Consider the following 20,118-nt stretch of genomic DNA (forward strand, 5'->3'; position numbering starts at 1 on the left):
TAATCGGAGATAATCGTGCTTGGTACACTATAGAGCTTATATACGTTATTAACAAAGCCATTAACTAACTCCTCTATTAAGAGTCCTATTACTAGAACAAGGTATTATATTTTAGTTAGGCGGTCTATAATAACAAGGATATGTTTATATACCTTACCGTAGCGTTAGTATACTAGTAGCGTTATAATATAGTTAATTAAGATATCGGTTTACAGGTAGGTAAGTAATTCTAATAGCTTTAGAAAACCAGGCGGGGTAAAATAGGGGGTCTTAGTGCGAAAGTATAGGGTATAGTCTTTAATAAAGGTAGCCGTAAACTAGGAGATTCCTAGCCACCAGTATATTTGGTTTAAGAGGTTAAGAGTCTTAACCCAGCTAGGGTAACTAGCGGGGCCGCTGCTATAAGAGCGATGGGTAACTTCTAGGTAGAGGTCTAGGGCGTTAGGGATAAAGAGACGTTAGCGGAAGTAGATCTGTCCGTTAATAATACTATATTCTAACTTATTATAACAGAGTAATTTCCTAATTTTCTTTAGCTAACGGCGAGCTTTCTAATTACGTAGGACTGCTACTATATCTCTTACGAGTTCATTCTTTTAGTATCCTAGCCAGATTAACTTATCTAGTGACTTTTTAGCTATTTTGGGGTCTAAAGCGGCTATAAACTCCGCGTTATTAGAGTTACGGGACTTATATAGTAATTCTTCTAAGATTATAGGGTTAACTTTCTAGGGCGGTATAACGACTTAGGCTTAGTAGCGAAGGCGTTTATTATTAGCGTCCTTAGGCCTTATTCCTAGTAGCCGGCTTAGGGCATTAGGGAGCGTGGCTTTACTATTAGGTCTATATATAATTATAAAGTTAAACTATAAAAGGAACTCTGCCTACTAGACTTAGCGCTAGTTTAGCTGCTTAGTAGTTATAAACGTCTATAGGTTCTTATAGTTAGTAATGATTTTAAACAGCTCCTTAGTCCCTTACAGCTTAGGATACTATTCCTCTAAAGCCTTAATAATAGCTAGGAGTTCTTTATTATAGATCTCGTAGTTATATTTTAGCGCGGAGTGCTTTATAGAGAAGAATGCAACCAGTCTTAATTTTCTATTATTATTATACTAGGAAAGGACTCCGCCAGAAGCCTAATTTAATACATCTATCTCTACTACTGTTTTTTTTATATAGTTATAGTATACTAGTACTAGTGCTAAAGTAAAGGCTCCCTTAAGGGCCTTAAATGATTTGGCTTATTTTAGTCCCCATAGCTATCTAATATCCTTCTTTAGAAGTTTTATTATAGGTATAGCAATAGCAGAGTAGCCTTAGATAAATTGTTGGTAGAAGTTTATAAAGCCAAGAAATTGTTATAGTTCTTTAATTAATATTGGGTCCTTCTATTCCTATAAGGCCTATATCTTCTTAGGGTCTATAGTTATGCCATTAGTTAAGATAATTAAGCCAAGGTATTTTGTTTTAGTAGAGTAGAACTTAAACTTATTAATATTAATCTAAAGTCTAGTATTGCCGAGTCTTTAGATGACTTTATTTATATACTTAGTATATTTAGCGCGTGTTTTAGAAAAGATAAGGACGTTATTAAGGTAGGCAGTGCAGTAGTTATTAAGGGCGTTGTATAGAATATAGTTAATATAGTTTTAGAATATAGCGGGTGCGTTATAGAGGCTAAATAGTATAACTAGTATCTTATAGAGTCCGAACCGGGTAATAAATGCTATAAGCTACTTATAGCCCTCCGTAATCTAGATCCGGTTAAATACAGCAATTATATTAAGTTTAGTAAAGTACTTAACGCTATAAAGTACGTCAAGTGTCTTATGGATTAGTAGCAGTAGGTATTAATTCTTAATAGTAACTGTGTTTAGGCCTTAGTAGTTATGGTAGATTTATACACCGCCGCCGGGCTTAGTAGCGAGGAGGAGTAGTACGGCAGCTGGTAAGGTTAATTCGCGGATAAAACCCTTATCTAGTATCTTATTAATCCACTTCTTTATATACCTAAGTTTAGCAGGTAAGAGTGGTCTATTTTTATAATATAGGGCCTAGTTTCTGGGGGTGATCTTAATTTTATAGTCCTATGGTCGGTAAAGGGGCAGCTTATCTGCGTTCTTAGGGAGGAAGTGCTTAATATATTTACTAAACTCCTTTAGTAGGCGTTATAGAATGTCTTTGTGGGTTAATCCTAGTTTGCCTTTTAGGAATTTTTTAATATTAGTGTTAACTATCTTCCGACGTAAAAGCTTGGGTTTAGTTTTTAGATTTGTTTTAAGGAAGTTATAGAAATAGGGAGGGAGCGCTTTACGGGCTTCCTTTATTGTATAGTCGCCTTCTACTAGCCGGCGGAAAGACCTTTTTAATAGGTTCGGTACTTCTATTAGGCCTATAGGCAGCTCTTTAAGTAGCTGTCGGTGCTTATCTTATTTAACTAGTTCTACTAGCTCCGCTATATAGATCCTTATTACCTTTATATCTTTTTATTTATAGAACTAGGTAAAATTAATAGTACGGGTGTATTTAATATCGTTTAGGTTAGGGCGTATCTAGCTCTCTAGTGCTACGGCTAGGCTAGTATAGCTTAGTTAGCCCAGGGGGGCGGAAATAAGGCGGTGGCCCTATATGGTACGCGCGGGAGATAGGTATAAGGTTAGGCGTTACGGTAGCGCGGTTTTTATTATCCAGGTTTTAATAGTTCTATAGCTAGTCCTTACTATAACGTAAGCTATTATATGCGCATATAGCATATGGCTTAGTTCTGGGTGTTAGGCTAGGCGGCCGGGGTTTAAATAGTGCTTAGGTTAGGGTTGGTTTCTTAGTAGTAGCGGTATAAAGTAAACCTTCTTTCTTAATCTTGGCAGGGCTAGCTGGCCCGTTATTTTAGTCTTAAGTGCTAGGTTAGTCCAGTCTTCCACTATCTCGTTTCTTTGCAGCTATATAGGCTCCCCTTTATTAGGAACGTCTTCTACTATTAGGGCTTTATATATAGTCCTAGGCACTAGGCTTAGTAGTGCTAAGTGTCTACGTAGGGCGTCCCTACTAACGTTAGCTATCCCCCACGGGAGGTAGTGCCTAAAGTAGTAGTCTAAGTTAAAGCGGATCTTAAGTTTCCTAAAACTGGGACGGGGCTTATGCTTCTAAAGCTAGGGCATACCTAGAATAATTAGGGTAGTAGGCGAGAGTTTAGTAATAAAAAAGAGTATAGCTTTAGTATAGAGGCCGATTGATATTCGGGTGGTAAAGTAGTCCGTAATAAGCGAAGTTGGGATACTATCTATAAGGCATAGTAGCCTAGGTGCTAGCAGCTTCTTAGTTATAACGTTATACTTTCTTATAATAAACTCTGCGTTAGTAAATGCTATTATAGTACTACCGGAGTCTACTAGGCTTACTATATTAATATAAACTTAGGGGTATAGGTTATGTAATAAAAAGAGTTAGGTTTAAATAAGGATTAATTTCTTATTACTATTTACTAATTTAAAATTAAGTGGCAGTTTACTAATAGAAAGGACTAATTAATCTAGTAATAGGGACCTAATCTTCTTGTCTTCCTCCTTATATGGTTTAAACCCTTAAGCGTAACTTAGTCTAAGGGTCTACCTTTTAACGACTAGGGTATAGGGCTATCTTAGTAGGGTGGTCTAGTGTTTATCTAGCTGGTGGTATCTATCTCTATTTTAGTTGGGGTATAGGAAGATAATACCTTACTAATAACGTGGCCGTATTTATATTTGCTAGCGCGAAGTTACTAATACTGGGTATTATTAATAGGTTGGGCTCCTATATAGGGCATAGTTTAGAGTAACTAAGCTATAGAGTTAAAGGGGGGGGGTTGTTTACCGCGGCTATAATAGGCTCCGCGGTCGCTGCGTTTATAATAAACTTTATAGTTACCGCGTCCGCGGTTATTATTTATATTATTTAATGGGGTAGTATTAGGACTAGGTTTATTATCTTAGCGGGGTTATAGGCATTCTTTTAGTGGCCGGGCAGGCTATAGGTAAGGCACAGTCTATTATTAACGCGGCGCTTACGCTCCGTATCTAAGATTCTATTAAGGTCTATAGGTTCTCTAGTTACTGCTAGGGTTAGGGTTAATATAGGGGTAGGGGCTTAGGCAGGTAGGCGGTGGTTAGCGTTCTTCTTAAGGTTGGCTTGGTGTATATAGTTCGCGAGGTTCTTAGCGAATATATCTATCTACTTGCTCCAACCTATATAGTTGCTATTATTAATTTTATAGGCTAGTCTAAGTACCAGCTCTTCTATCTTTAGAGAGATAAACTTTTAGAGTAGGTCCACTTTCTATTTGTTTATCTTCTTAGCGCAAACTATTAGCTTATTAAGCTCTCCCTTCTAAAACTAGTAATTACGCTCACCTTAGGGGAAATAGTTAAGCTTATTCTTTGCGACCTAGGTTATATTAAGGACCTTATAGTAGGCAGTAAGGTCTTTAAGTATATCTTCCTTAGTAGGCCATTTCCATATAGATATATTATTTGGGTTCTTATATATAAGCTCTAGGCCCTACTTAATAAACTTATAGGCCTTATCCTCTAGCATATCCGAGATATAAAGGATCTAAAACTAAACTGTGTTAAAGTAGTCCCAGTCCCGGTTAAAGACTCCCTTAATTTTAATATGCTAGGTCTTAAAATTAGCTTATTATTTTAGCGGGGTACCTTTTCCGCTAAATATTAGCGGGTCTTTAGATCTCCGTTTTTTCTGCTAGGTTACTACCGTTATTATAGGGGTTAATTATTTTAGAACGGTAATAGTCTTTACCTAGGAGTTAATAGTTCCTATCTAGGAAGTAATAAGGGCACTAAGGTTTTTATTAGCTTTCTTATTAGCGGTATTTATGTTATATATGCACTATAGTCCTACTTTAATGTTATTAAGGAACTTATTGGTATAGTTAATAAGGGTAAGGTAAGCTTTGCTGGGCTTAAAGGTCTTAGGGTATAGTAGGGAGCGGCGGATTATCTATGCGATATTAGGGTATGTCTCTATAAATAGGTCTACAAAAACATTGCAGGGGTTCTAGGTTTTAGCTATTTTGGCGTTGTTAGTGTCGCCTATTTAGGCGCTAGGTAAAAACTAAGGATTATTCTAGGACTGTGCTAGGGACGTGTTGGTTTTAGCAGAGGCACGCATAGGTCGCGATTACTCTGGGGCGGAGGTTAATTAGCTAGGGTATAGGGAATTAGTGATCGCGATGGGGCGCAAATTAAAGATACTATAAACTGTCATAGTGCTGCAATAAAGTAGACTAAATAACTACGTTGTGGTATGAAGAGGGGAAGAAGGTGGAAAGGGGGTATTGTATATAAATAGTAGGGCCGGCCGCCAAGTCGCTAGTGGTGGGCCAGCTAACAGTAGGGAATAGTACGAGACAGTATGAAACAGTATGCGTCAGGTCAGTGCCGTGACAATATATAACTGCACTACATTAACTAAGACGCCCTAATGTAGGACTATACTATAGTAACTAAGATGTCTTAATATATAACTATATTATAGCAACTAAGACGCCTTAATATAGGAATAGAGCCCGTTTAGGTGTTGTAAATTTAGAGCAACATTACGCGACTGTCTAGAAGTACCGATCTAACATAAATTATATACCTTTTCGCCCAAAATCGCATGCGAAAGTACGCCGTGGTTTCCTCGCCGGATAGCAAGATGCTGGCGTGGGTATCGAACGACAGGACTGTCAGGTTGTGGGACGCCGGCTCGGGGACGCTGCTGCAGACGCTCGAGGGCCATGAGAATGGGGTCATCGTTGTAGCCTTCTCGCCGGACGGCAAGATACTGGCATCGGCATCGTATGATAGCACAGTCAAGCTGTGGGACGCCGGCTCAGGAGCGCTGCTGCAGACGCTCGAGGGCCATGAGAACGGAGTCGGCGTTATAGCCTTCTCGCCGGACGGCAAGACGCTGGCATCGGCATCGTACGATCGCATAGTCAAGCTGTGGGACGCCGGCTCCGGGACGCTGCTACAGACGCTCAGGGGCCATTTGCTCCCCGTCAGAGCCATGGCCTTGTCACTGGACGGCAAGCTGCTGGCGTCGGCATCGGACGACACGGTCAAACTGTGGGACGCCGGCTCGGGGAGGTTGCTACAGACGCTCAGGGGCCATTCGTTCTCCGTTCACGCCGTAGCCTTCTCACAAGACGGCAAGACGCTGGCGTCGGCATCTTACGACAAGACGGTCAAGCTGTGGGACGCCAGGTCGGGCGAACTACTGCAGACACTTGAGGGCCATTCAAGCTCCGTCAATGCCGTAGCATTTTCGCCGGACAGCAAGACGCTGGCATCGGCATCATGGGACAAGACAATTAAGCTGTGGGACGCCGGCTCGGGGACGCTGCTACAGACGCTTGAGGTTGACTCGGTTATTAATAGCCTTTCGTTCCCAGATGATGGTACCTTACTCCAGACTAACAAGGGACCGTTACATACCGTATCTCTTCCGGATATTGCAGTTGTTTCTCGACCAAATTTTGCTCCTATATTTATTAAGGAGCAATGGGTAAGTCGCGGTCTGGATAATGTTCTTTGGCTTCCTTACGAGCATCGGCCGAGAACCGTTGCTGTCTACGGGAGCATTGTTTGGCTCTGTTGTCCATCTGGGCAGGTGTTATCTATGGAGTTCGATTTCTAACCCACATTCTGGCTTCTTCTTGGTTATGTGTGGCTCAGGAAGGGCAGCTTTACGCGCGCTTAGATCCTGCAGCTATTGAGCCCTGACGGCAGGAGCCGGACGCTTAACCCGACCTGGGCGCCTAACATAGACTATACGTTACTTAGATGATATACCCATTCACGTGACGGACCGGGTTACAAACGCCGCCAAGAAGTACCTGCTCGCTGGGTTCGCAATCACGAAATTGCGATGCACAGTAGACAAAGAGCCGGAAATAGCTGACAGCGCTGTGAACACAAATCACAGAAGGTGCATCACTTAAATTCTCGAGTCAAATATGATAATATAAGCTATATCATGATTTTTGGAAGAAGCCGAATTTTAGACCAGACGCGGCATGCGAGAGAATCGAGTAGTGAGATGACCAAGCTTAAGGTAATTTTTCAGCAGCAATAGCGACATAGGTTTAGAAACGGTTAAAAAATATTCCAGCATAGTTTAAAACTGACATATTAAGGTGTGCATGGAATCTAAGCGCCGATTGCGCAAAGTACCTCGATTTTGTTTCTGCACGTGGGGCATTTCGCGTTGCAGGGATGGGGTGTACCCCACCACCCCGCAACTAGGTGGCAGTGGGTAGGTCTTGGCATACCAACCCTCGAACTTTCGAGCCTCCCGGTCCCTTCGCTCGAATTCCCGTCACTTCTTTTGCTTCCCGGCTCCAAAAATCCCCTTTGCCAACTCCTCCGAACGTAGCTATGGCTGACATTGCAACGGCAGCGGGCCCCTCCGAACTCCAGGCCAAGCAGGTGGCGTATTGTGGCGGTAAGTACTACTCCGCATCCTAATTTGTGCTAAATTCATTTCAATTCTAGTGTGCAGCTTACCGCCGGAAGTAGGTGGGAACTTGAGACGCCTTTCTTTTCCAATCCGCCCTTCTAATCACCCGGCCGCATAGTACTGCGAATTCGGAGGCACGGTCAAGAAATGCGAGGAATGGCTGAAATCACATCACCCGGACATGCATGAACGATTATATTCTCAAGGTACTTCCAACCTTGACGGCCCCGATACCTCGACTGAATCTTGGGCTCAATAGATACTATCAACGCCAACATGTCTACCCTAACTCTCGAAGCTCAAAAGCGCGCCGACAAAGACGCGCAGAAAAAGGCCGCCAAAGCGTCCGCCGCCGAAGCACGCGCCCAGGAAATTAAAGCGAGCTCCAAGATCCTAATTAAGCGTGTGGAGCGCAACAAACGGAAATACGTCACGGCAGTACAAGGGCTGGAGGCGCATGGTCTGGAGCTAAAAAAGGTGGCAAAAGATTTTGGGAAGAAATTTGCGACGGGCTCGAGTGTGACAAAACTCCCGGGGGGTGGAGAGGAAATTACGGTGCAAGGGGATTTGAGCGATGATATCTACGATTATGTGGTGGAGACGTATAAGGATATTCCAGAAGACAATATCGAGTGTATTGAGGACAAGAAGAAAAAAGGAGGCGGGTAATAGAAAAGTTCTAGAACATGGCTGGGTACAAGGTGAAATGTTGAAGAAATATCAATATACTAGTCCTCACCCTCTAGCTAGGCTGCAGTCTAGATCTAGAAACATACATATACAGGCGTTGCAATAGACCGAGGGCGCTACTTTCCACATTAGTACCCGTATGAGGTTTAATACATAGGACATTGATGACTACTGGGCAGATTATTTGGGTCCTGCGGGAAATGTGAAATTATAAACTCTGAGACGGTCCAAATTATAACAAATAGTCCGGTAAGGGCCCCAAAAACTTTCCAGGACATGTAAAATAACCAGCAAGGCTAAATAGGCGAAAAGGGAGATGTTGAGAAAGCAATCCCTCACCTCCTAACCTCGTCGTCCTATCTGCTTTCATTTTCCACACATCCTAGACCCTAACTCGCTAGTTTCATGGGTCTGCATTTCGAGACCATGTTCTGAGAACGCTTAACATAGCACGATGATACTAATTCAGACATACATTCTAGACCAAGATCTAAGTTCCCACTGTCATACTACTATCTAGATCTTGAAGCCAATAGGAACTACATGGTAATGTCCGTCCCTGGGTCGCGAGAAACACCCCGTGACGAGAAAAACCACGGGTACTTTGACTTGAAGCAACTCAGACTCTGTGGACACATCGATATTTCCAATAGTTTTGTATAAGTCGTGTGCTGTGGCCACTCCTGAACACTCCTGACCCTAGCTAACTGGAAAATTACGTTCGCATTATCGCCTTCGCGCCTGATTTGCGGAGAGCCTCCTTTTATGGCGTAACAGGACTCCTCCACTACAGCACCACCATCAAGCTTGTACACTGTCGAAAATCATAAACGCCCCTATCCGAGCCTTGGGGTCCCGGGGGAATGCTAAGAAGTCATCGTCAGTCTTGTGGCTGCCGTGGCGCGCGAATTCATGCAACGTCGCGGTACCTCTAATTAAAGAAATTAACGATCCTGGTCAGTGCGAAACAACCCCGTACGTCCCGTATAATAATTACAATGTATTGTATCTTACATAATATGCGCGTTGTCTTTCCTCTCCAGGCGGACGCAGACGTGCCGGAACAAGACACCCTGCGCTCAGGCCTTGATGGTGAGAGAACGAGCGATCAGTGCCGACACCCTTAGATAATGCTACTGACAGCTATTCAAAGAGATGTCTGATATCGTCCAACCCTCTAAATGCAATGTCTGCAATGTACAACTCGCAAGAAGCGTTGACTCACAGCTAACGAAGAATCAACAGCCCACGACCACCGACACGCCGGCCAGCTTCCTCAGCCTCCCCAGCGAACTTCGCAACGGGATATATGAGCTGATATTACTGCACCAAGAACCTATTGACCCTTGGGTTAATTACATTCGACGACAGGAGCTCACACCTGGGCTCCTCCGCGCGAACAAGGCCGTCCACCGCGAAGCCAGCTCGCTGTTCTACGCCCAGAATCGCTTCGATTTTACCAAGGGCACCCTTGAGGATGTAGCCTCGTTCCTCGAGCAAATCGGCAGCAATAACGCAGCCTATATCCGACATATCTGTGTCGACTTTCCGAGATTCCTCTATCTAGACCCTGATGACGTCACCCTCGAGGAGGATAGCGTTGGCATCCTAGCGAACATTCAGAGCGGCTGCGCCAACTTGAGCACGCTTACGACGTCCCTACACAGCACAAACGCCATGGAGTTTAGGCTCGACGACCTAGACAACCCCAAGATCGTCACTGAGGCGTTAAAGCTGGTCGATACTCGCTTTAGAGCCATTTCGTCCCTACAAGAAATCATTGTCGAGGTGTATGAGGACGGCCCGAGTGATCATATTAGAGGGGGAATGAAGAGTCACGGATGGACAATCAGTACAACAGAAAATGTGGAAGAGGAGGACTGGGGCAGTTTTAGTGGCTTTGACTCTGATGATTATGGCTATGGTGATGATGGTGGTGATGATTATGATGATTACGACATTGACAATGATAGTGACTTTTGGAGAAGAGCGGGGGACTGAATTCATCGCATGTACCTAGTGCTTCTATCACTAGAGCGTGACGACAATCCTCCTCGAAACAAATTTGCGCGTCCTCCTGATTATTGTCTCTTGACTGGTAACGACGAGCCTCTTTCAATACGAATCGCCACTTCCCACCGCCGACAATTATCAGGATTATGGCTATGACACCGTCGTCAATGTTTTTACGCGGAGGGTGGCGTGATGCAGGCTGTGTCACCGCAGGTGAGATGGTCGTTTGCTTCCACATTATCTTTCACACAGCTCTCGAGGTCGGAGTAAGTAGAGGTTGGTACATTTCGGCTTTTGATGTGACCGCAGGAGTAATACGTCGTGGTCAAAGCACACATCCTAAATCATCGCTGAATAAGAGGTGCCCTTATGGTAGCTAACCTCCCCCCCTGTGTACCGAAACATCCTGCGTTGCGAAAGAAGCTAGAGATACTTTGACTTTTGAGCAAGTTAGAACCTACGCACGTTTTGTATTTTTAATGTCGCTATAATCAATTTACTCTCTAGCAATTTCTTAACATGTAGAACCTTTCCCGCTTAAAAGAGCGGGGGGGAACAGCTAAAGCGGCTCTTGATACCGTAAACGAAATGATTAACAGCATGACCAAGACCGCGGTAATTATCTCGTTGCAGACAGGTTTCCTGGGGAGAAATGGCTGAATAACAGTGACATATTGACTATAACTTCATAGACTCGCGAGGGAGAAACTTGAGATGCCTGAACAGTGGATTCGTCTTGGCACGGGTGTTTCTCGCGACCCAGGGACGGACATTACTCATTGAAGGTTGGACGCTTAGCTATACAGTACGTTAAGCTCATATAGCGTTCATTCACCGCAATCATTATCTCACCCGGCTTCTTTAGTTGCCAAACTCAGTCCAATTATTGGACTAAGATCGGAATTTGGATAAAGCCATATTGGCATGTTGGTGTTCAGTCGTTCAATAAACTCACTAGAACCATACCGTAGGGACTATTAGTTGTCGCTGTAGTCCAAGACGTCGTAACTGAAGGAGCTGAATTGCATAAAAATCCCAAATGAAGCTATATGGCTTATTTTAGCGAAAGGAATGGACGCCCCAAAAGCAGCTTGAGGGATACCACCATACATAAACGACACTGGTGCGGACTGCTGTGGTAGAGCTTATGCTGGATAACATAGGAAAATATAAAGAACGCGAAAATGACTCGCGCAACACCGGTTTATGCGTTTGAGGTACGAGTGACCTGAAGACCATAGAGATTCCAAATGAAAAAACCCAAAAAAACAAAAGAAATTCCAAATGTACAGAGTGCCACAGCAAAGACATCATCCACGGTCAGAGACACCAGTGCATGCAGGTTTGCAGGAAGAGGAAAGCGCCCAAGAATACAGAGTATACACCGATGGCCATGGCGCTGAATGCAAGGAGAACGTTTCGATTAAAAGTCGACGAAGAGAAAAAGAAAGCCCCCTACTAAGCTCCATCACGGTTCTCTTCATAGCCCCCGATCCTACTGAAGCTTACTGTTCTTTCACCTCTCATAGAGGATGATCTGAGAGAAGATCCTGTCCGCTCCATCGGCACGCCGCCGGACATGGATGTATCATAGAGCCCTTTGATAGCTGCGCTGTGGCTGTCCGATCGGAATCGGCTGAGTCTGCCACTCATCCTGTTGCCTGGGCCATCCATGCTAGACCTATTGCTGATGGTGTACCCGCCAGGCCGCCGGGCACCCTCGCTGACGCTTCGTGACATCGGCTGGCCGGTGGAACGTCTATTTAGAGATGGCATACGGTGGCCGGGTTGTCTTAGACCATCAATCTCACCAATGGCGGGGAAGAGGGGGGATTTGGGTGGTGTAGGATAGCCCGAATCGTGGCGCTGGCTTTCCGTGTCCTTGGCGGGATTTTCTGGAGGTGATCTTTTCGTTTCATCTTCTCCAGGCTCAGGAACCGTTGGTAGAGGATTTCTCGGAGGGGGCATTGTCGGTGGTGGGAAATCTGATGCTGAAGACGACAGGTTGCTGTGACGAGGGAGGCCAGCCTGACGAAGCTCTTCTTCTCTAGCCACCAGAGGGGTGGCATTGTCATAGAGTGCAAGGCCATGGCTGTACACACAGCCATTGTCTTCCTTCTCTTTCTCCGTGATTCTAAAACATTCGTGCATTTCCTCGCGATGGATCACAGGGAACAATCGCAAAAGAATCTTGGGCTTCTCTTGGAACTGCTCAACGGCGGCATTGACGGATAGAGCATACCTAGCCGAATCGAAAGTCTGTGCTGGCCAAAAATCCACACCCTTGTATTCCTCGCTATTATCGTCTACAGCAGGCATCTTGGCAGCAATAATTTCTCTCTCTAGCCTGGCGAAACGCCATGTCTCAGCGGCGAGCTTGACGATCCGTCGCATAGAACTTCGAATTGCATCTTCTTCACTCGGGTCGGTAAAATACTTGATAGCATTTACAATCTCTTCAACAACCGAGCCTGCGGCGGAATTAATACGTTGTTTGGCACCACTGCTAGTGAAGGCTGCGACAAGTGTATGTTGGCGCCAGATAGCCTCTTTCCGTGTGCTCTTCCCACGGAGCTGATTGCTCATTGCGGTGAAAAGGCCGTCGGCCTTATCAAAGCGGCGGCCTAAGCTGAAGAGGAACGGCGTGAAGACGCGGAAAGTAAGGATTTTGGAGATTGTATGCGCTACGTACGCAGCACGGAGTTCCCTAGATGAGGTGGTGTCGCCAAGGAAGGATGGAATCCCGGGAGGAATTAAAGATAGTACGTCTGGGGGAGGGGTAATCGGAAGATGAGTGAAATGCGTGTTTGAAAGATCCAGGATTTGCTTTAATAGCTGCGAAAACGCTTCGAGGCTGTTCAGGAATAGATTGGTTAGCTAACGACCATCTTCAAGCAATGAAGAAAAGCATTGTAGAAAAGGATGACTGAATTGCATTCTAAGGAACTGATTTTGCTACAAAATTGAATCACATATTGACATACACACCCCACAACTCATGCAATGCTTCATACCAATGATCGAACTTACTAGTATGCGTCTCCCTTACTTTTAATGTCTGTGACATCCCCGAATGCCTGCATTAGCTTTTCCAGCTTCCCCTTTTCAGTTCCCAGATTCTCAGCAACAGTCTTCAGCTCATTAAAGGCTCTCTCACGGTCCCGTTTCTCCTCCTCCCAGAGCCTTTGGAGGTCATCCCTCTCTTTCTCAAACCGATCTGCCCTCTTTCTCTCCTCGTCAGCCAGCGTGGTTGCCTGTGCGTGCTTCTCGCTCCAGTCCCCGTGCAGATCATCTGTGGCACTCTTGTGCTGTGAAAGCATAAGTTCACGCTGATCATCCCAGCCTTTGTGCAAGCTGTCTCGTTCTTCCTCATGACCTTTTATAAGGTTCTCGCGCTCGATTCTCCACGCTTCTCTGCCTTCGCGCTCGGTCTTCAACGCCTCGTCGAGATCATTTTGAACACCGGCCAGCTTGGTCTCGATCTCCTTCCGGACTTTCTCAAAGCTGTCTTCCAGATCTTGTTTCTGTCTTTGGAAATCTGCTCGAAGAGCTTCCTTTTCATTACTGGATTCTTCTGCGGCTTGCGCTCTTTGCTTCTCGGCAGAGATTTCTTGTTCTTTCAGTCGATTCTCGGCAGAGGCTTCTTGTTCTTCGAGTTTCGTCTTAGCAGAAGCTTCTTGTTCTTCGAGTTTCGTCTTAGCAGAAGCTTCATGTTCTTCGAGTCGAGTCTGGGCAGAAGCTTCTTGTTCTTCGAGTTTCGTTTTGGCAGAAGCTTCTTGTTCTTCGAGTTTCGTCTTAGCAGAAGCTTCTTGTTCTCTAAGTCGAGTTTCGGCAGAGGCTTCCTGTTCTTTAAGCTTCGTGTCGGCAGAGGTCTCTTGCTCTTTAAGCTTCTTGTCGAACTCAACTGCAAGGGCCATTTTGTCCGTTTCGAATGTCTCATGTGCTTTCGCTTTCCAATTCTCGAACTCCTGCGTCAAGCGCTCTTTTTCTTCGGTGACGCTCTTGTCTAGATCGATCTTTTCCTGCTCTAAAATCGCCTTCTGAGATTCTAGTACCTCATTCGCAGCTTCGAGAGCCTTTTTGTCTTCCTCAAGCTTGGCGATCTGCCCAGTGAGTTTGGCGACCTGTTCTCCGAGTTCTTTCTCGTGCTCCTCTCGATTGCCTATCTCCAACCGTAGCTTGGTAGTCTCTGATGAATGGCTCTTCTTGAGTTCTTCCAGCTCCTTCGACACTTGGTCAATATGATTATCTTTGCGTTTGATCATGTCTGCCTGTTCAACTTCTGCTTTCCGAATGAGCTCCTCACGCTCGCCTAGCTGACCGTGCGTCTCTTTGTACCGAGACAGCAAGCGGTGAAGGTGGGGTATCGCCGAAGCTACCTGGGAGAATAGTTCTGTGGAATCGTCATCTATTGCTGGAGCGTTTTCCATCCCGGGCGGGACTGGAGGAAATTCACTTGGATTACTGCCTCTCGATGTAATGGAATTATGTCTCTGTGTTGATGGGCTGGTCCCAAAGGGGCCAAATGAGGTACCAAATGATCCATAATGTTGGTATGGTGTCGAAGGGTGATGAGGTTGCATTGCATATGGGTTCCCATTAGGATATCCATTTGGCTGAGTCATACCGTAGAAATTGAAAGGGGGAGCGCTTGACTGAGACTGAGAATAGTGTCTTTGGTGATACCCTGTAGGGGGCGGTGATGCGAAGTGTTCTGATGGAGCACCTGGATAATGCGGAGATTGCGACCGAGAATGCAGCGAAAGCGGCGTACCTGGCACGCCCTGAACTTGCGCTGTAGCCATCGATGGATTCACTCTTGCAGACTGTAGCTCATCCAGCAGAGCCCCGATAGGCTCTGGCTGGATGCGCTCCGAAAGCTGCGGACTACTTGTGGGTGGGGTTGGAGCCGCAAGTATTGGCTCTTGAATGGCGTCGTGTTCGTCTGACTCTTCCACGTCGTCCTGCGAACCAGAAATAATTGATAGTCCCTTCGCAGGTGGATCGCCTGATTCCTCAGTAGTCTTTTCTGAATCACTAGTGCTTGATGACCCTCTCGTAGGCTCTTTTTCGAGTGTGTCCTGCGATTCTGCTGTTGAGTCTTGCTCGGGAGTATTTGATGAATCGTCTTGTGACTTTTTCTCTGGCTCCTGTTTATGTTCTGCAGCAGGTTCTCCTCCTTCTGTGGCGCTCTGTGGGTTTGGCGTACTTGGTGACTCAGGAGGGGGCTTGTCTGAATCGTTATTTTCGTCTTCTACGGACGGATTAGAAGATATGGCGTCGTCTGTTTCTTCTTTATGTACTTGTGAAGGTACAGATGCGTTGGAGGGTGCGGGGCTGGGTGGCTGGCCGTTTTCTTGACCGGAGAGATGCGAGTCGGGCGCGGAGTCGGATTCAGGATTGGCTGTCTCGGGGGGTGGTGAAGGCAGTTCTGAATCTTTAGATTGCTTTCTGGCGGCGGCCCTTCTGGTCTTTTTGGCCTTTTGATTCATGACTGCTACGTTTCGCAACCGTGTTCGTTTATAGAGGACAGAAGAACGTAGGGCCCCTTATCAGTAATGTTTGTTAAGAAAAGAGAGTGGTGATATGCTACAATGTAAGGCAGGAGGGTTTGCTTGCGTGGCAGCACAGGATATTACCTTTTAATTTTTGGCACAGACGGACGACTGGGACATGATATGCGGTTTGCTGTGAATGGGGAAGGCCAAAGCCTTGCACTGAACAGACACGATGAGTCGATATGGAAGCTCCAATGGGATGCTGCCAGAAAACAATGGCGGCAGTCTAAAATAGTGCGCTGATACATGTGTTCCAATTAGAGCAGCCTGGATCAATCTTACATGCCCGGACGCATGCATAGAAAGCGATGGGACTAAGGGATTTGTTACCCCGGCCAACTGGCAAACCGGTAATTGCTGCCATGTTGTTTCGCAAAGGCGGTGCAACGCGCGGCGCAGGGCGGAAGGAGAGACAAAAGGACACAATCAGACGATGGTGGCAGAGAGAGTGGCAGGGAGAGTGGCAAGGAGAGAGTGGCAGAGACGGAGACAGAGCAATGCAGTGGCGATCAAAGCCCGACGGAGAGTTTACAAGAGAACGGAAAGTAAACAGTTGGCCAAATGCAGAGTCGTCGGCGGCTCCATGTGAGGCTCGACGTCAGACCCATGCACACGCTGGCATGCGTGGAACTGCTGGGTTGGTGTGCGAGCGAGAGCGCGAGAGAGGGAGCCATTCGGCGTGCGTTGTGCCTATTCCTGGTCGCACTGCTTCATGGTCCAGCAGTCCTCGTACACATGGTGAGGCTGCAATGGCGCGCCACCGTGTTTGCTGGTCATATAGGCACAAGTCGCAGACAGTCATAGGGAGTTGCTGGCTCATCGGCGGGATTGCCCTCGCTGGATGGGGGCCTGGTTGGGACGTTGGGCGCGTCTGGGGGGCCTAGTACCACCGAAAGAAGAGGGGCACGCGAGCAATGGAGCAAAGCACGGGCACTCGACCCACTCGTGCCACTTTCACCACCACCACTCTTCGAATCTCCCGCCTGCCTAGCCCGGGCCGTCGGCTTCCGCGTACATTCCAGAACACGACTGCCGACTTCCAAGCGTGCAAAGCTTCCCATGCCTCCGTTTCTTGCTACTTCCACTCGTTCCTCCACGCCTCACCCAAGCCACCCTTGTCTTCGCGCGCCTCACTACGCTGAAGGGGCTTCGATGATGATCCCTTGGCTAGACTCTTTCTTGAATGTGATGCGGCATGGGGAAGCCGCGGGCCGCTCGCAAGCAGCCCATCGTTCTGTCCTCCGACGATGAAGACGTCACTCTCCAGCCCTCTCCCAAACGCCCAAAGCAACGCACCCTGACCTCTCAAGCCACGTCCAAACCCCGGAATAGTGGCTGCGGTGACGCCGGACCGCTATTGAGACTACAGGCTAACCGCTCGCGCTCTCCCAAACCCCAGTCATCTTCCTCGCTGCCGACCCCTGCCACAATCCAGGAGACATCGTCACCTGGCAGACTTGCCAGGCCTTCGCAGAGCAAACTCTCGCCTTCCAAACCAAAGCCAAAGTGGAAACCCATATCCTCCTTCTTCAATGCTGCCACACAGCGTCAGCAAACCCAGCCTTCTGCTAGCCCCGAAAAGCCGATAAGTAGTATCCCAGCGGAGGAAGAGGATTTCATCCAGGACTCTTCTCTCGACGAAGAGCTAGCTAGGATACCTGATTCGAAGACCGAGCCTGCCACTGCCTTGGCCTTGCGGAAACGGGGCCGCAGCACGCTGGGAGATGGGGTTGGAGCGGGCGCTGATGCTCCCCCAAGTGGAAGCCAGAAGTTCCTCAAGACCTTGAATGGCGCGCGCGGAGCTCCCCCGAGTTCCCAGGTCACGAACTTTGAATTTGCCGATCAGAGGCCTTGGACGGAGAAATACGGACCCACAAATCTTGATGAATTGGCGGTGCACAAGAAAAAAGTTGCTGACGTTCGTGGGTGGTTGGATGAAGTTTTTGCTGGTAGAGAGCGCAAGAGACTCCTCTTACTCAAGGGTCCTGCTGGAAGCGGGAAAACCACAGCAATGTCTCTCCTTTCAAAAGAGCTCGGATTTGAAGTTCATGAATGGAAGAACCCTACGACCGCCGTCTACTCTTCTGAAGGATTCGTTTCCATAGCTGCCCAATTTGAGGACTTCATTGGGAGAACTGGTAAATTTGGAAGTCTTGATTTCGGGGAGCCGAAGCGAAACCCGCAAGTCGCTACCGACCCGAAATCACAGAACAGAGAGAAGCAAATCATCTTGGTAGAAGAGTTCCCGAACACGTTCGCCCGTTCATCTTCGGTCGGACAAACGTTTCGAACTACAATCCAGCAATTCCTAGCAGCGAACACGCCGTCCATGGGAACTTTTTTCACCACTCAGAAGGAATCTAGCGAACCGATAACCCCAATCATTATGATTATCTCAGAAACCCTGCTTTCCACCAGCACGGCCGCGGCCGATAGCTTTACAGCTCATCGTCTCCTCGGCGCCGAAATTTTGAGCCACCCCGGCGTTACTGTGATTGAATTCAACCCAATTGCGCCAACCCTGATGGCGAAAGCTCTAGAGCTTGTTGTGCTCAAGGAGGCGCGAAAAAGCGGTAGACGAAGGACTGCGGGGCCTCAGGTCATCAAAAGGCTTTCGGAAACAGGTGATATTCGTAGTGCTGTTTCTTCACTTGAATTTCTTTGTGTTCGTGGCGACGAGGACGACGGCTGGGGCACAAAAGTTGCTTTTACAAAACCCAAAAAGGGTGTTCGTGAAATACCACTCACTAGAATGGAGCAGGAATCTCTTGAAAGTGTAACACAGCGTGAGAGCACATTGGGTATTTTCCACGCCGTGGGAAAAGTTGTCTACAATAAACGCGAGCCTGCTTCAGGTTCAAATCAATCTCTACCGCAACCACCTAACTACTTTCCGGAACACCGACGACCTAAAGTATCTGAAGTACAAGTCGATACATTGATAGACGAGCTTGGAACTGATACCCAGACGTTCATTGCCGCCTTGCACGAAAACTATCTCCTGTCTTGCGAAGGGCCGACTGGAGAAGATACCATGGACTCTATTAACGGCTCCATCGATGCCCTTTCGGATTCCGACCTCCTCTCACCGGACCGATTCAATACGGGTGGAACAGGGAGGCGGATGTTTCAGGGCACCAGCGCCGACAACTTGCGCCAAGATGAAATGAGCTTTCAGGTCAGCGTCCGTGGGCTTCTCTTCAGCTTGCCATCTCCGGTGAAGAGAATTGCCCCTCCGTCAGGCACGACGAATGGAAAGAGGAAAGGTGGGAGCAAGGGCGGTGCCTTCCAGATGTTTTACCCGACTTCGCTTAGGATTTGGCGACAGCGAGAGGAGATCGAGGGCATTCTTGGCCTGTGGACTACACGGGCACAAAATGGTGACCTTTTCACCCCTGCCGTTACAACAGCTGCAAGGAAGGAAAATAAGCCTGGCAGCGTGGAGTCGTGGAGGAGGAACAACCCGTTTTCCCAATCTCCTAAGAAAGCACCTGCTTCGACTGCGTCGACTGACAATGCGCGTGAGGACACTGCTCCAGTGGTTCTCGGAAGTGGCAGTTCAGCACGCTATGAGATGTTGCTCGAACGTCTTCCGTACGTTGCCTCCATCCTTCGGCACCGACTATCTACAATGGCTATGCCCACTTTGCGAGAAATCGAGAAAGTCGTTTCCTTCACCGGCATTGGAGGGCCGAGTGACGAATTCCCTGACGAGGACGACCCTGCTCCAGAGTTCGATCAATGGAGCACTGACCGTCCAGCAAGCCAGCATAGCCCCGGAGAGCGACGAAAGACCGGGAAATTTATTGCAGACGTTAAGCAAGATCACGAAGCGACCAGGTTGCCTGGAATAGTTGAGAAGGAAGTAGCCAAACTCGTTCTTAGTGATGACGATATTGAGGATTAGCAGGCATATTTGCCATGAATTCATTCATTCTGGCGTTGAGACAGCGGAAATGACGCCTCATGAAACATGCGAAGATGGTATTGATTCTCCACCATGTATGACTTGTTATTATTGTAAAGAGCTACGGTTAAGAGTATTGGACTGGTGGCCAATAATTAAGGCTTGGTAATAACTGCTTCTGGATCTGTTTAATAGATTAGGACATTACAATCATCGCGGTAGTGGCAATGTAATATTGCAATACAAATGTAAAGACCTTTTTTCGTACAGAACTTTGCAGTCGAGAATATGTATGGAAGTCTTCCTCCACTTGACATAACTTCATTTTGAAATGAATGTAGTGCCTCGGAACACTGTAGAGTTGTTCACAACTTGGTTTATTTTGAGAAAACTAACAAAAGTACGGATCTCACAGGACCCTAGAGTAGGCACGGCGTATAAGGTATTGCG

The 20,118-nt window shown here is 46.8% G+C and overlaps 6 protein-coding genes across 6 annotated transcripts; 4 read left to right on the top strand and 2 right to left on the bottom strand.

Annotated features, from left to right (window-relative positions):
• Window positions 1-5,598: 5,598 nt before the first annotated feature.
• K441DRAFT_696948 (WD40 repeat-like protein) lies at window positions 5,599-6,845 on the top strand (the record flags this gene model as incomplete). Its single annotated transcript, XM_067652940.1, has 2 exons — window positions 5,599-6,546; window positions 6,825-6,845. The coding sequence occupies exons 1-2, from the start codon at window positions 5,656-5,658 to the stop codon at window positions 6,843-6,845; spliced, it is 912 nt and encodes a 303-aa protein (XP_067503187.1). The 5' UTR covers window positions 5,599-5,655.
• A 543-nt stretch (window positions 6,846-7,388) lies between these two features.
• On the top strand, window positions 7,389-8,413 carry K441DRAFT_661037 (RNA binding protein-like protein Tma22). The gene is made up of 4 exons (XM_067648814.1): window positions 7,389-7,485; window positions 7,536-7,555; window positions 7,619-7,706; window positions 7,760-8,413. The coding sequence occupies exons 1-4, from the start codon at window positions 7,419-7,421 to the stop codon at window positions 8,167-8,169; spliced, it is 585 nt and encodes a 194-aa protein (XP_067503188.1). The 5' UTR covers window positions 7,389-7,418; the 3' UTR covers window positions 8,170-8,413.
• Window positions 8,414-9,115: 702 nt separating this feature from the next.
• Window positions 9,116-10,284, top strand: K441DRAFT_134021 (uncharacterized protein). The gene is made up of 3 exons (XM_067640088.1): window positions 9,116-9,282; window positions 9,344-9,378; window positions 9,436-10,284. The coding sequence occupies exons 1-3, from the start codon at window positions 9,189-9,191 to the stop codon at window positions 10,189-10,191; spliced, it is 885 nt and encodes a 294-aa protein (XP_067503189.1). The 5' UTR covers window positions 9,116-9,188; the 3' UTR covers window positions 10,192-10,284.
• A 1,953-nt stretch (window positions 10,285-12,237) lies between these two features.
• On the bottom strand, window positions 12,238-13,059 carry K441DRAFT_413212 (uncharacterized protein; the record flags this gene model as incomplete). Its single annotated transcript, XM_067641520.1, has 1 exon — window positions 12,238-13,059. A coding segment is annotated over one exon (822 nt), but the record flags the coding sequence as incomplete, so codon positions are not given.
• A 758-nt stretch (window positions 13,060-13,817) lies between these two features.
• On the bottom strand, window positions 13,818-14,120 carry K441DRAFT_564388 (uncharacterized protein; the record flags this gene model as incomplete). The annotated part of the gene is made up of 1 exon (XM_067643648.1): window positions 13,818-14,120. A coding segment is annotated over one exon (303 nt), but the record flags the coding sequence as incomplete, so codon positions are not given.
• Window positions 14,121-16,837: 2,717 nt separating this feature from the next.
• Window positions 16,838-19,940, top strand: K441DRAFT_661041 (Rad17-domain-containing protein). The gene has a single exon (XM_067648815.1). It carries the CDS (start codon window positions 16,957-16,959, stop codon window positions 19,666-19,668), a length of 2,712 nt encoding a protein of 903 aa, XP_067503192.1. The 5' UTR covers window positions 16,838-16,956; the 3' UTR covers window positions 19,669-19,940.
• The last annotated feature ends 178 nt before the right edge of the window (window positions 19,941-20,118 follow it).

This window comes from Cenococcum geophilum (genome assembly GCF_001692895.1).
Source record: "Cenococcum geophilum 1.58 unplaced genomic scaffold K441scaffold_25, whole genome shotgun sequence".
In the NCBI taxonomy this organism is placed as follows: Eukaryota; Fungi; Ascomycota; class Dothideomycetes; order Gloniales; family Gloniaceae; genus Cenococcum; species Cenococcum geophilum.